The 14961-nt window shown below is 38.7% G+C and overlaps 1 protein-coding gene across 1 annotated transcript in view; it reads right to left on the reverse strand.

The window, feature by feature from the left end:
* Positions 1-14961, reverse strand: part of LOC124721960 — a 164403-nt gene that overhangs the window by 1378 nt on the left and 148064 nt on the right. Inside the window, exons 3-5 of the mRNA XM_047247124.1 lie at positions 5486-5594; positions 3561-3788; positions 1-181 (exon numbers count right to left, since the gene is read on the reverse strand). The exon at positions 1-181 is cut by the window's left edge and continues 1378 nt beyond it. Of these exons, the coding sequence (XP_047103080.1) occupies positions 3562-3788; positions 5486-5594 (336 nt within the window). The 3' untranslated portion in view covers positions 1-181; position 3561. The remainder of the gene's footprint in view (positions 182-3560; positions 3789-5485; positions 5595-14961) is intronic.

Genomic DNA, 14961 nt, shown 5'->3' on the forward strand with positions numbered 1-14961 from the left:
CACAGAAGTATGAATATACAAATTTTAGATAAAATCTCATACAAAAACTTCACTCATGACTTATCACTCTCTGATCACTTTCTTTTCCAATACTTCTCTGGAAGACTAGAGTTAAAAGCAACCTTCCATCAAGCTCACCAAGAGCTGCACTCATTAAATATTAAATGGTCTTCAAAGACAGCTGAAAAAACAAAATAGACATTTATATAATAAGCACATTATGTCAGTAATGACAGAATAAAACTAGAAATAACTGAATTCTGTTTACAATCCTAAATGCTCAAAATTCAAACAATATTACAGTCAATAGACAAAAATCACATTCTTAAGCAAATTAGTCAATCAGAATAAGGCACTTGTGGTAAACTATAAATACAAACACAAATGTCACAAATTTGAGATATGCATATTTGTTATATGGAGGGTACTTTTAATAAGAATCAGTGAGAGATAAGAGGCAACAATTGGACCTGGCATGTTTTCTAAAAATTCCTTTGCTCTATTGTGTATTCTAAGAATTTAAATTTAGTCAGTACCAAACAACATAAAAAGAAGAAAGAGGAAGCTATACAGGGTGTTACAAAAAGGTACGGCCAAACTTTCAGGAAACATTCCTCACACACAAAGAAAGAAAATATGTTATGTGAACATGTGTCCGGAAATGCTTACTTTCCATGTTAGAGCTCATTTTATTACTTCTCTTCAAATCACATTAATCATGGAATGGAAACACACAGCAACAGAACGTACCAGCGTGACTTCAAACACTTTGTTACAGGAAATGTTCAAAATGTCCTCCGTTAGCAAGGATACATGCATCCACCCTCCATCGCATGGAATCCCTGATGCGCTGACGCAGCCCTGGAGAATGGCGTACTGTATCACAGCCGTCCACAATACGAGCACGAAGAGTCTCTGCATTTGGTACCGGGTTTGCATTGAAAAGAGCTTTCAAATGCCCCCATAAATGAAAGTCAAGAGGGTTGAGGTCAGGAGAGCGTGGAGGCCATGGAATTGGTCCGCCTCTACCAATCCATCGGTCACTGAATCTGTTGTTGAGAAGCGTACGAACACTTCGACTGAAATGTGCAGGAGCTCCATCGTGCATGAACCACATGTTGTGTCGTACTTGTGAAAGCACATGTTCTAGCAGCACAGATAGGGTATCCCGTATGAAATCACAGCGGTGAATCGAGGAAGTACAGTACATACTGACGAAACTGAAATGAGCTATAACATGGAAATTAAGCGTTTCCGGACACATGTCCGCATAACATCTTTTCTTTATTTGTGGGAGGAATGTTTCCTGAAAATTTGGCCGTACCTTTTTGTAACACCCTGTATATTGTAAAAAGAAAACCTCCTTTGATTCAACTCTACAATGACGTGAATAGGGTGACAAATAATGGCGGGAATCCTAAAAGCCAGTAGCACTATAATCAATGTTTCCATGATAGTGCGGAGTATTAAAGTAATGACAATTTTTTTTGTTCTACACCAACTTTTCCTTCACTACGTTTCACTTCACGTAACAAAAAGGCTTTTGTATGTATTTCAAAAGGAGAGGTAGGGTTTTAAATCCCATCAATGACAAGCTCACTGGAGATAAGGTACAAACTTAGAATGAACATTGGCCCTGTCCTTTTCAAAGGAACCATACTGTAATTTTCCAGAAGTGTTTTAAGGTATCCACATAATGATGAGACGTTGACTCGAACCCCACTACTCCTGACTGCAATGCCGTCAATATTAAATAGACCATAACAGTCTCAAAAACAAAATATTTGTGAAAACTGCAACATTAAGATGGACACATATTACTGAAATTCACTTAATACAAAGGGTGGGTAAATAAAATTAAACAGTTATGATTATACAAGTGCACATGATGCATGGCTACAAATTTAGTATGGTGTGAAGCATCACATGGTGCAATCAGAGTCTCATCACAGTGAATCAAATAGGACTTCACTATGTTCCTGGAGAACCTCCCTCATTACAGTTTCTATGCCAGTCTGTGTCTGGTGAACATTTGAGCCTGATTGGTGGCTGCATCTGTTCTTCAACTGGAATTCCCTGTAAGAGTGGCAGTACTTTGAGCTATAGGATATCCTTGATGTAATGCTTGCTGTTCAAATTGCACTAAATACTCAGCAGTTGACATTGCATATTGCATTCACTGGCACCTGTAAAACCACTTTCAGTTTGTGGTCTGTGCCACTCCATAATGCATACTGCTAGGTTAAGGCAACAAGGGCACCTACAACATATATTTGGCCGTTAATGGACAACTTGAAACGGGAAGAGATTAAATTCTGGCACTTGGCATGCTGTAAGTCATGATATGACAAACAAGTTTCTTGCAGAGTGTCTGTTCTAGCTCACTCATATTCCACACTCTGATGTTGAGGGGTATTGGCACTTACTTTACCATTTCAAATTCATCTGAGTGAGGGCTGTTTACTAACTGTGGCTGCAATAACAATGACCTTTAAAATCATTTAAGGTGGATGGTGCGGGACCTACTTATGAACCACCTCTCTGCAAAGGTACTCGCATGTTGTCAGGAAACCATTCTATACAGACTTTAAAGTTTGGATTCACTGTGGCAGTACTGGGTGTTGCTATTTTCAGAATTATTCATGTGTGTACTGAATCTACTACTGTGAACACATTCAATTTGGTTCAATCTTCTTTAGTTTGTGACAAGTCTTTAAGGCATCCATCACCATACTTATGAATATATAGCCAAAACAATATGTACTTCAGAATGTGCCTCATGTATCAGAGTATCTCTAGATAGATATCAGTCTATTACTTGCTGATAACATGCAATCTAAAGTACACAATCATTTCTGATTCATAGTTTTATCATATACTAAAAAAATGAAATTCCTTGCGTAGTTATTAGGAATTCAGCTGGTTTTAGCAAGAAAGTTCACTGCTCATTTACATTTCACAACACTCAAAAGGTAGTAACACAGCCCGGACAATCCTCAGCTGGACAATATCTTGACTACTTATTTGTGACAAGTTACACTTATCTCTGAATATCCCTGTGGTGCTTTGTAGAATGTAGCATGTTGAATTACATCCCACAAAGAAAACTGATAGCTTGGTACATCTTATACGTGTAAACAAGCAAAAATAACTGTGGGTTGTCCAAAGTAAATCTCTTAAGTATGCTCTTGTGACCTCACGTTTTTTAATGAAGTTCCAAAAACTGTCGTAAATAATAACATTTCTGGAGATCAAAACTGAAACACTCAAATGGAAAAATAGGCACGATTTCTGATATGTATGCACCCCCTCCCCCCCTCCAAACCACACACACAGTTTACGCGGACATGAGAGATAAATTACAAAGACATTTCAGCTCTTATCAGGGACTGTGTACTACACACTTCTACTGGACAGCAAAACACACACACACACACACACACACACACACACACACACACACACACACACACACACTTAGAATGTGAACTGCCCCAACCAAAAGAACTAACTAAATAACATAATTTAGTATTACAATTCCTAAAGTACAATGTCTTTACCTTAGAAGAGTAGGTCAGCAGTGTTACCCTCACTCCAAGCCATTGTTTCTCCATCTTCAGCTGGTTTCAAGTGTGGATCTGTATCCAGTGTCTCATCCTTCTGTGGGGTTTCTTGGTCTGTGGTGACTGGCTGATTAGCATTTGGTAGGGATCGAGTTACACCAAGCTGGAAGCCTTCAGTGCCAAGTACGACTTTGCTTGGTGTGTAACTAGCAAGACTACTGCCACCTACAAAAGCGTATTACAAGTGAAGGGAATATTCTAACCACAAAGTCAAGTCACATTGTCATTGCCGAAGTACTATAGTTAAAATAAAAAAGAAATGAGTTACCCCTAATGTGAGATAATTTAAGTGCTATGCATTTTTCAACCTCGGAACAGTTTACTACTTATGTTCATATAGGATGTTCAAACTTAAATGGTTTCACTTAGGACAGTCAACAGTATTAGCTACTTTTGCTACACAATTATCAGAATGGACTAATTCATGAAACACTATCACCATACATAAATACTAAGCTAGAATGTATGTTGATATTTATATAGGAATACAACAAGAAAGCTTTTTACAGTATTCAGTTGCCATACAAGTTTGGATGAACTAATAGTTTCTAAACCTTCTATTAAGAGGAAATTTATTGATATCAAACAAGTGACTCAGTTCCTACAGGTAAGGTTTTAATATTAATAAGGCATTGAGGTTTCGGAGGAACTGGTGGTTTCAGCTGCACTGAAATATAATGAAGTCATTAAGTTCACTTCTTTCTTCTGCATGTGTGTTCAGCAATGCAAAAAATGAGACCATGTTCTACACACTAACAATTCTGTTACACAGTATTTATTAAGTAAACATCATTGTTCGGCTTGATGGTCTTCCTTTTCAAAAACTTCCACGAAATTAAGAACCTTAATGTCAGGATAATGAAATACTATCTCTGAAGACATATTTTGTCAATGTTTGTATTAGATATTGTCAATTACTGTAAAATGAGGCAGTGATTATAAAAGTCTTCAGAAATGTAATGACACAGTATGTTTGATTCCCTTAACATTTACAGAAGAATGAGTCTTTCTTTTCTCAGACTTTTTTCGGCATTGTCATTGATAATGTTGAGACATAATTTATGATAGGCAGAATGCACATTGTACAATAAAACACTACAAATAATTTAAAAAAATGAGCCCACACACACACACACACACACACACACACACACACACACACACACACACACACACACACACACACAGAGAGAGAGAGAGAGAGAGAGAGAGAGAGAGAGAGAGAGAGAGAGAGAGACTGCTCTAGACCATAATTCCTCTTTCAAGAGCAGCTTCAAAGACACCTTACACGATCTGCTTTCACAGTAACTCAATCTTAACCTGGGCTTCCAAAAAACTATTACTGATATCAAATATATGACATTTCTCAGGCCACAAGAGAGTATCTGAGAAACTATGTCAGATCCAAAAACAATTATAGTGACTGATAAATCTTCAAATGAAGAGCACAAACAAATTATCTTCTCTATGATGATGATGTATGCTCCTTCAACAACTAATAATTATTTTACTACATAGTATCCACTGGTTGTGTTTCCTGGTTATCAAGTGATAGTGTGATGTTGGTACTAATGTTGTTACAATGAAGCATAGCTTTGAGTTTTTAGAAATTAATTTTAACAAATGTGGAAGATTAGAATATTCTACTCTTTGTAAAACTGAAATCATATCACACTTCCTTAAAACAGCAAGCAACCAAATGAATGAAATAACTATCAAGCTAACACACAATCACTGAAAGATCAAGATTTACTCACTAAAAATAAATAATTAAATAAAACTACGCCTGGAACCTTAGGAACCATACATAGTTCAAAAGTATGTACTTCTACAAGAACAATAATTTATGTTAATAATCTCACCTGTTGGTGTAGGCACACCAGATACCGGAGTTGCAAGTTCACCCATAAGGGAAGCTTCAGATGGGTACTCAAATGTAGTAGTTGCAGAATCGTTGAAAGAAATATGCATCTGAAACAATGCCAACAATCTTCAATGTTTTACATTCTGCTACTGCCCAAATGAGAATCTAATTTGTTTAATAATTATATATCATGGTAAATTTAGTATCAACACCACAGCCAGATAATAAAATCAAATGCAGGTAGTTTTGAGTGTAACAACTAAAGACACTGGTCTGATGCATTCACTTTAAGCACCCTTGCATGCTACCTGTAATAGCTATTGAAAAACCCTAGTTACTCCTAATTAGTTTTTGATGCATAATCTAGATAACATTTTGTATGGCTGAGAAAGAAGTTTTCAGTATTTTACTGATAGCCCCCATGAAATATTTTCATTGTTTTTTGTCAAACTCTTGTCAGATGGAAAATTTTTAAGAAACATTGTGAATCTGCAACTTCACACTTAATGTCAACAAAACTATCATTTTATTAACACTTTAAGCGCATTATCCATTCCATAGGACTCACAATGAACACACTATTTGGGTGATGTCAGTCCCCTGGGCCTGACAGTCAACTTTAGTTTTGGGCAAAGTCAGACTGGAGGCTGTCACAGTACTTTTCATATGGACATCATCAGTGCAGGTGAAAGGAATAGTTTAGATTTTCGTGAATTATAAAAGGAAACCAACTGTTGAGTTAATTTTCTATCTGCATCCACCTTTAGGATCTGCAGCTCATCTTTCTTTCCATGTTTGCAGTTAAATTATTGGATATAGGTTCCACCTTTTACACAAAAATGTATTTTCTTGTTACCCAAACATATTTTTGCACCTCTGTGCCATCATCAGGGGGTTTTGTTTATTGAAAACTATAAAAAGTGAACATATTTTAGGTTGTAACTGATGTACACAAAGTCAGGCCTGTAGGAAGTTTTTGTTCATTTTTGTTCTTACCGTGATTTTACACTATATGGTTTTGTAGGACCATCTGTATGGTGTCCTGCACTGATAGCTTGTCATCTGCAAACCAAATTATGTAAATGTGAATTTCATCAGCAAGTTAACACATCCCTTTATTTTTTTTAAAAAAATGTGCTTTTTGTGTGGCAAAATGTTTTGTGCATATGTTTGTCAGTACACACGTTTTGTTGTGAGTTATCCTCCACCTTTTGTGTTCTGGGGGCACTGCACTGCAAAGTTCCTTTAGTGTGTTAAGTAATGTGTGATTACAGAGTGTAGTAATCTCATTTAAAACTTTTTTGCCTTTTGCTATTGCCTTCTGAATGTGGAAGTTATCTCCTATTGTCAGTCTGTGGTATAGACTGTGGCTGGATTTCAGTATTTTTAAATCTGTCGCTGTTGTAGTTGGGTGGTGGTTATGGACTATTAGATGGTCAGCAAATGTGCTATTGGTGCTGTTACTTTTTAGGGCACTGAGTATCTTGTTCTAAAGTTCTTGCATGTTTGTCCTATGTATACTGTCTGGCAAGTGTTGCACGCGAGTTCATGTATTCCTGATCTGTTGAATGTATCTGTGGGTGTCTCCTGTGTTCCCAGTTTTTTGTGGTGTGGAAATAAAATTGTTTGTTAAACATAAAGTAATTTTGTGCATTGTGCCTGAATGTTGTGTTCACAACAATATCTATGCACTTTATCAACCACCTTTCCTTACTTTTATCCAATCGTGTTTGCTTCTTCATATATCTATACCACCTGGATTTTCTTCATGTGAATGATGTGCTAGCTGTTTCCAAAATATCATGATTGACACTTTCTGTACCATCACATGTTGTATGATACAGATATCACACATTCACAACAGCTGTGTCCAAAAAGCTAACGAATGCTAACTTTTGATATCATTTTAGAACTTCCTTAATGGGCTGATATACACACACTCATCTGATCAGAAACATGAATAGCAATTTTTCCCTTATTCAAGAACAATTTTGGGTTTCCAATACACCCCTCTTCTGATTGTCATGTTTTCAGTTTTACTCCAATACACGTCAGGTGGTCGCTAGCACACAGGACTGCTACCTCAATGGAAACCCCAGTAAAATTGGCTCCATGCTCAACCTGTCAAACAAGTTTTTGTTGTATTTTAACTCTCCTTTCAACATATCAGGCTGCCCAACATACTATACTCTAACCCACACACATTTCTAAAGAGATGTGTATTACCTATTCAGTTAAAGTATCATCTAGTGGAAGAGGAATAAATTAAGGGAACCACTTCGAGTCCTGTAAAAAATAGAAAATGGATTGCAAGGTTACTTATCATTTTGAAGTAGGGGTTGCATTCTGGGATACTTACACAAGGTACACTTATGTTGTACGTGTAGCACGTTCCTTGTTAGGAGTCTTTCAATCCATGTAATGACATTTTCGTTTTTCTAAGATGGTGAAAGTATACAGCAGGTCCAGAAAAAAAAATATTTTTTCCATCTTCAAAATGTAAACCTAGACCAATGCCAACACAGATAACTTTTTGTCTATTAAAAGACAAGGAAATATTAGTCTCTCTAAATATCACCACGAGATACTGGACAGTTCTATGTGGCATATCGGTGATGGAATGGGTGAACATTTAAATGTGGTTATCTTCCTGATTTAATGTCTGATAGGATCACTGAGCTAAAAGCTATACTTTGTGAAGCACCAAAGTGCTTATGCTAAATACATCAAATAACAGCATTTTTTATATGACAGCAGAGTCAGTGAGAATATGGGTGCCTACAAAAAGCAAAAATCAGTTTCCTTTTGGCAATAATCTAAATCAGAACAGTATGTAATTGCAATCTCTACTCTTTCCACTTAAGACATGCTGGCAATAGAGAAACACATGTATACTTCCTGAGGCATACAGTGAGGTAACAAAAGTCATGGGATAGTGATACACACATATACAGATGGTGGTCATATCACGTACAGCAGATATAAATTGGCAGTGCACTTCCAGGGCTGTCATTTATACTAATGTGATTCATGTGAAAAGATTTCAGACATGATTACGATCGCATGACGGGAATTAACCGAGACTGAACGCGGAAGGGTAGTTGGAGCTAGATGTGTGGGACATTCTGCTTATGAAATTGTTAGGGATTTCAATATTCCAAGACCCACAATGTCAAGAGTGTGCTGAGGATACCAAATTTCAGTCATTACCTCTCATCACAGACAACACAGTTGCCAACGACCTTCACTTGACGATCAAGAGCAGAGGCATTTGCGTAGAGTTGCCAGTGCTAACAGAAATCAACGTGGGATGTACAACGAATGTACCTGTTAGGAGACTGTGGTTAAATTTGGCATTAATGGGCTATGGCAGCAGGTGACCATCAGAAGTTCCCTTGCTAACAATACTACATCACCTACAGCACCTCTCCTAGGCTCGTGACCATATCAGTTGGACCATAAAGGGCTTGAAAACCATGGCCTTGTCAGACAAGTCCACATTTCAGTTGGAAAGAGCTAATGGTAGAGTTCGAATGCTGTGCAGATCCCACAAAGCCAAGAATGCTTGTTGTCACCAAGGCACTGTGCAGGCTGGTGGCGACACCATAGTGGTTTGGGCTGTGTTTACATGGAATGGACTGGGTCCTTTGGTCTAACTGAACCGATCACTGACTGGAAATGGTATTTTCGGCTATTCTGAGACTATTTGCAGCCATTCATGGACTTCACGTTACCAAACAACGATGGAACTTTTATGGATGAGAATGTGTCATGTCACAGGGCCACAACTTTTCGCAACTGGTTTGAAGCATGTTCTGGACAATTCTAGTGAATGAGTTGGTCATTCAGATTGCCTGACATGAATTCCATGGAACATAATCAAGAGGTGAGTTCTTGTATTGGCAACACTTTTGCAATTATGGATGGCTATAGAGGCAGCATGGATCAATATTTCTGCAGGGCACTTCCAATGACTTGTTGAGTCCACATCACATCAAGCTGCTGCACTACTTGGGGAAAAAAGAAGGTCCGGTGTGATATTACGAGGTATCCCATGACTTTTGTCACCTCAATGAATTAGGCAGTAGCATATATGCTGCTATTTTGAATCAACTTTTTTAAAAGCCTTGTTTATGCACTATGGCCTACTGAGCAGCAAGATTAAACACACTCAGTAGCATGGACCACACAATTTCATCCAAACGATTGAGGGCGAGTTTGTTCCATGGACCATTTTGCACAATAAAATTGATGATGTGGAATGAGTCATTTTTACATTCACATCACAAATTAATTTGTAAACATGGCTACATGCTGAACACTTCTAATATTTTTTTTTAAGTTTTACACATTACAGTAAATGAAAATCTTAGATTCAAAAGGAGGAGTTGCAAGGAGAAACTCTTTCAGTTTGTTTTCATATTTTACTTTGCATTGCAGACCCCTTTTGTGCTAAAGACACCATTAATGTGAAAAAACGAATGTAGTTTTCCCTTCAGTTATTGTAATTATGTAAATAATTGTTCCTTTGGTATGTAGTAGATTATTTAGAAAACTTAATGAGGGAATAAAGATATTTTGATGCAGCAGTCAGAATGCTTAGCTCCTTAAACATGTTCCTATAAGATAATCGTAGGCAAGCACCTCATACTAATCTTACAGCATATTTTTGAGCAATGAGGTGGCAGTGTCATGTCATGATATGACATGGGCACAAAGCATTAGGAATGTATCCTGTGCCATGATAGCATAAACAGCCAAGAACATGACAAATAAGTCTCACCTGACTGCATGGCATGCACATCTGGTGTGATGGCATTTGACATGCTCAATACAACTAAGGCCACATGACCTGGCACCTGGTGGGGAGGGGGTGGGGGTGGTTGGAGGGGGGGACACAAGCGCTCATGTTTATTCAGTGTTACACACACTATTCTGACAGTTAGGAAGTGAAGGAATGGTGCTGGAAGCATACAAATGGATGCATATCATCAGATGATAGGTTCTTGCAAATTCATCGAGAACTGATGGTTAAGATAACAGGATGCCACATCTCGACCACTTTCCTAAACTATTCCCTGTTGGCAAATGGGGCACATTGAGCCAGGTAGTTTCTGACACATCATACCAAACCATCAGTGTGTAGTGATGTGTCAGGCAGCTTTTTTCCATTTTGAGTGTTCACTGGCAGCGCTCCTTTAACTATGTTAATGTTTGTGTAATGTGTGGGGCGATGGCTTCCTGCATCAAATAGCAAGGGGGTGGGTTCTAGATGATGTCTATGTTTATCAGAAGTTTCTGTTGTTGTTGTTGTTGTTGTACAACTCTGAATTTACGAGTTATTTGCTGCACTGTGATATAAACCAGCTGTTATAAGCTGAAATAATTTAAGGTAACCCTTGTCAGTATGTTGGAGCCCATAGCAGTTGACTCCATTTGACCAGAAAGGAAGTTTACCTTCCCATTCGTGAGCAGACCTTACAACTAAATGCGTAATATTAATTTTAGTAGAATTTGAAATTTACATATACACAAAATACTGCTAAATATTAACCACCTCCATAAATCTATGTTGCAGATGTTAGATCAAACCCGGGTACAATAAACCAACATGGGTTACATCAGAAAGGCTACAGCTAGCTTATTCTGTGATCCTAGCAGAAAGTAAGCTAAAGCACGTCTGGACACTTTGCTGTTAGGAGCCTTTGAACTAAGAAATAAAACTGAATTTAACAATGGTCAAATTCACTTTAATTGCCGAAAGCACCAGTTCAGATTTAATCAGCAATCTGATGACAAATCCCAGTGATAAACAATGTTAACTGAAGATTGGATTCATAGTACTTCACTATACTTCTTAAGTATGTGGAATCCATACCCCGATCACATCGTAACCAGGATCGTGAGTGATCTTAGGGTTATCTGACTGGCAAGAAAGTGTTACAAAATGTTACACATTTTCTAAATTATCAACTGGCTGGCAAACTAAGAAAGATGCCCTATTGCACTGTGGGGTTCCTTTCAAAGGTTTAAATTGTTGGCAATCGTCTTATCATGCACGAGTTTCGGAAGTACTATTCCCATGCACTGATAATACTTCATCTTCTGAAGTGACGAAGGCTGTGAAATGCACACCAACTTCAATGTCATCTTTGAGTGCTCTGTACAAGGGGCCTGTGTAAGGAGAGCACATGGGATACGCATGTCACATCCAGTAAAAATTACCAATGAACCTGGCCTTCCGTTGGGAGGATTAGAAAATACAATCCCAAGTTAAAACAAAAGTAGTCAGAATATAGTGAGAGAATAATGCACACTTCAGAGACACTGCGACAAGGGAGTGATTGAGCACCACAATGTGTGGCCTGGGAGGCTCATTGTGCTGAATAGATTAACCCAAAGAGTAGAAAATGCAATCCGTAACTGAGGTCCACATCGGAACAAATTGTATTTGCATTGGTTATGAATTCTTATTTAGTTCTTTCCGAAAGGGTAAATTAAATGATACTGGGCACTGAGTGTCCACTGCAGTAGACAGATTGAATTTCACTAAAGTGCAATTGAATTTACATGGGAGGAGATCACTGGTTAGATTTACGATAAAGTTTCAGTTATTTCCTTCTTCAGCGTCGAGGAACAATTTGAGAATAATAAACTGTGTTTGGTAACATCATTAAAGGACGCTGAAGAGTGCTGAAGTTACAGGGGCCAACACCTGCCAATCTGCCAGGCCTTTGACAGAAAACTTGAGTTCGTATGTTGACGCCATTGTGCTTTGTGGACTGTACAGTGTTGTTATAGACATGGACTAGTGCGCACCCACCCAACGTGTATTTAAACAAAACCTGATTTGCATCCTCACGCGACTGGCGCGAAAGTTGAATAGACATCTTTCATATGTAGAAACGCGACTACCAGATTTCATTAATGTCGCAATTACTTCTCGGTGCCCCCCCCCCCCCTTCTTCCTTCACAGCAGATGGAGTGATGTTAGCAAATGATTGTATACTTTTCCGAACGTATGAAGCTTGAAGGGATCTACAAGTTATTCGCGAAAATAATAACTGCTAATATTTTTTTACTGTAAATTAGTTAAAAGGCTGAAGTTGTGTGAAAACAATGAGATTAGTTATAACTGTATACAGTAATAACTGCAACTATTGTGCCCACATCAGATTATTGTACCTGGAATACAGCGCGCACACACATTATATAAGGAATAACGATCAACTTTGGTGCTTCCTCCTGAGCTGTCAGCTGGTTATTCAGCGCTCGTATCTCACGGAAGATAATGAACACCTCGCTGCGTCATGTGCTATCGGCCGCATTAAATTATGACGCCGCGTGAGCCAGTAGGGCTTCTGTATTACTTCGTTGGTTATAATATCAAAATAGGCGTGGTCCGACCAATGCGCTGTCTTATATGACTACAGTGGTTTGAATGCAATGTTCCCAGTACAGTTTAAATACTATGGTCGAGGAAAGCTGCATACTTGGGAATCTGAAGAACCCATCGGTACGGCTCAGTATGGTCCATCAGACTCCCCGCTAATTCAGTACTAATTGCTTTACTGTAAGGAAGTAAAGGTCTAATATCCCTCGATGACATCATCAGGGATTGGGGAAGGATGGGGTACGAATTTGGTCGTGTCCGTTTTCAAGGAAACCATCACGGCAATTGCCTTGTGTGATGTAGGGAAACCACTTTAAACCTACATTTGGATGACCGGACACTACTTTGAACCACCGTTCTTGTGAAAGTGAGTACAGTGTCGCAATCACTGTGCCACCTCGTTCAGTGGTTTACTGGATGTGAAACCTCTTAGAGTTCATTTACAACAAGGATCAGCGTATAATTTTTCTGACAGCCTGTGAGATATTTTAGCACAATTTTCCGAAACGCACGTTCTGCTTCTGTATGGAGTTAACGATAATATAGTTAGACAGTGGAGTGTACATTTGTAAGATAAGACATTACTGCAAAACTCAAGAATCAGGGGAGCGATGCTACTGAGTAGTGGTTCACACGACCGAAGGAACATGGACTGACTTTCGGCATCGCCAGATGCAAATTTTGATATGGCAAGCTCCTAAATCTCGAATGCCTGCTGCCACGCGAGTAGCTTATTAAAAGAACAAAGCTTGGTTGGACATCTGCCTCCAGGTTTTCTTCCAGTTCTGTTGAGTATGGGATGCGCTTAGTCACGCAACCTGCATTTTCAACGGTTTACATGTGCCAGATGGCAGTAATAATACGTTTCACATCCTCTTTGTCTGACAGCTACAGAACGGAGCTGTACTTCGTATGCATGGGGCACACTGGTTTTTCATATTTCAGAACAGTGATGTTATATACTCTGTCATTCGACCGAGCACATTTTATTGCTGTTAAGAGTTCACACTGTAATATTACCTTCATCGATATTTTATCATTTGCGGCGGATTCTCGAAACTGAATTACTGTACATCTTTAATCAAAGTGATTCCCAAGCATACAGTAATTATCACGTTAATAAAATTTTCAGTTTACTGTTATTACATTTGGTGGGCATTAAAATTCCAGGAAGTGTAAGTTTCACGGGAAAATAAGAATATTCTTTTGTTCAAGCCATTAAAGTCGTATTAAATGTCCACACTTAAACATGATTCAGTACGAAGGCAGTAATCGCCTGAGCTACGATTAATGACAAGGGAAGCACAAAACGTCACGGAAGGTGCAATAAGAAATGACATCCGATGTACATGACAAAACGCGGACACAAACATTTAACCTCGCTTTTCATCTTCCGCATCTCATTGACCCAAAGCGAGTTACACTAGAATGGCTTACGGCACATTCGTTTCGGCGCCTATCTTCAAAACCGATTCCTTGTTTGAAAGTACTGCGCATCGCGACAGCAAATTCAATGATGTGGCCCCGATAAATAGGTGACATGTTGTCAGGAAATATAACGAGCGGGGCTACGTTCTGTCTAATGAGCTTAAAGATAACGTATTTCTTTTACCGTATAGTTATTAAACGAATATCAATTAAGAGTATGATGAAGCTTGATATCCGTACTTACTAAATGGTGAAATTTATAGTTATTTCGGTCCAACGAAGTATTAGCCTTCTGATATAATTTGACACCAATGCTTTGAGCATATTTCAAGCATAAGCAGTTTCGACACTGTAAAGTAGCACTCTGCTGTTCCAGTCTATACATTCGCAAGATTCTGTAAACGTGTAAGCTATTCCGCGAGAAAATCAACAGACAGTGCATCATATCTGACAGGGACACATCTAGCTAACTAACTGGCCGTTAGTTATTGCTGGTTGGGCAGGTTGGAGTAAGAAGAGTACGTCACCTGACCGGTACCGTGTCACCAATAGCAGGACCCAACGGGCCCGCCCGGCCGCCGTGTCATCGTGCTGATACGGAGGGGCGTGTAGTCAGCACACAGCTCTTCCGGCCGTTATCAGTTTTCGTCACT

This window comes from Schistocerca piceifrons, chromosome X (assembly GCF_021461385.2).
Source record: "Schistocerca piceifrons isolate TAMUIC-IGC-003096 chromosome X, iqSchPice1.1, whole genome shotgun sequence".
Taxonomy (NCBI): domain Eukaryota; kingdom Metazoa; phylum Arthropoda; class Insecta; order Orthoptera; family Acrididae; genus Schistocerca; species Schistocerca piceifrons.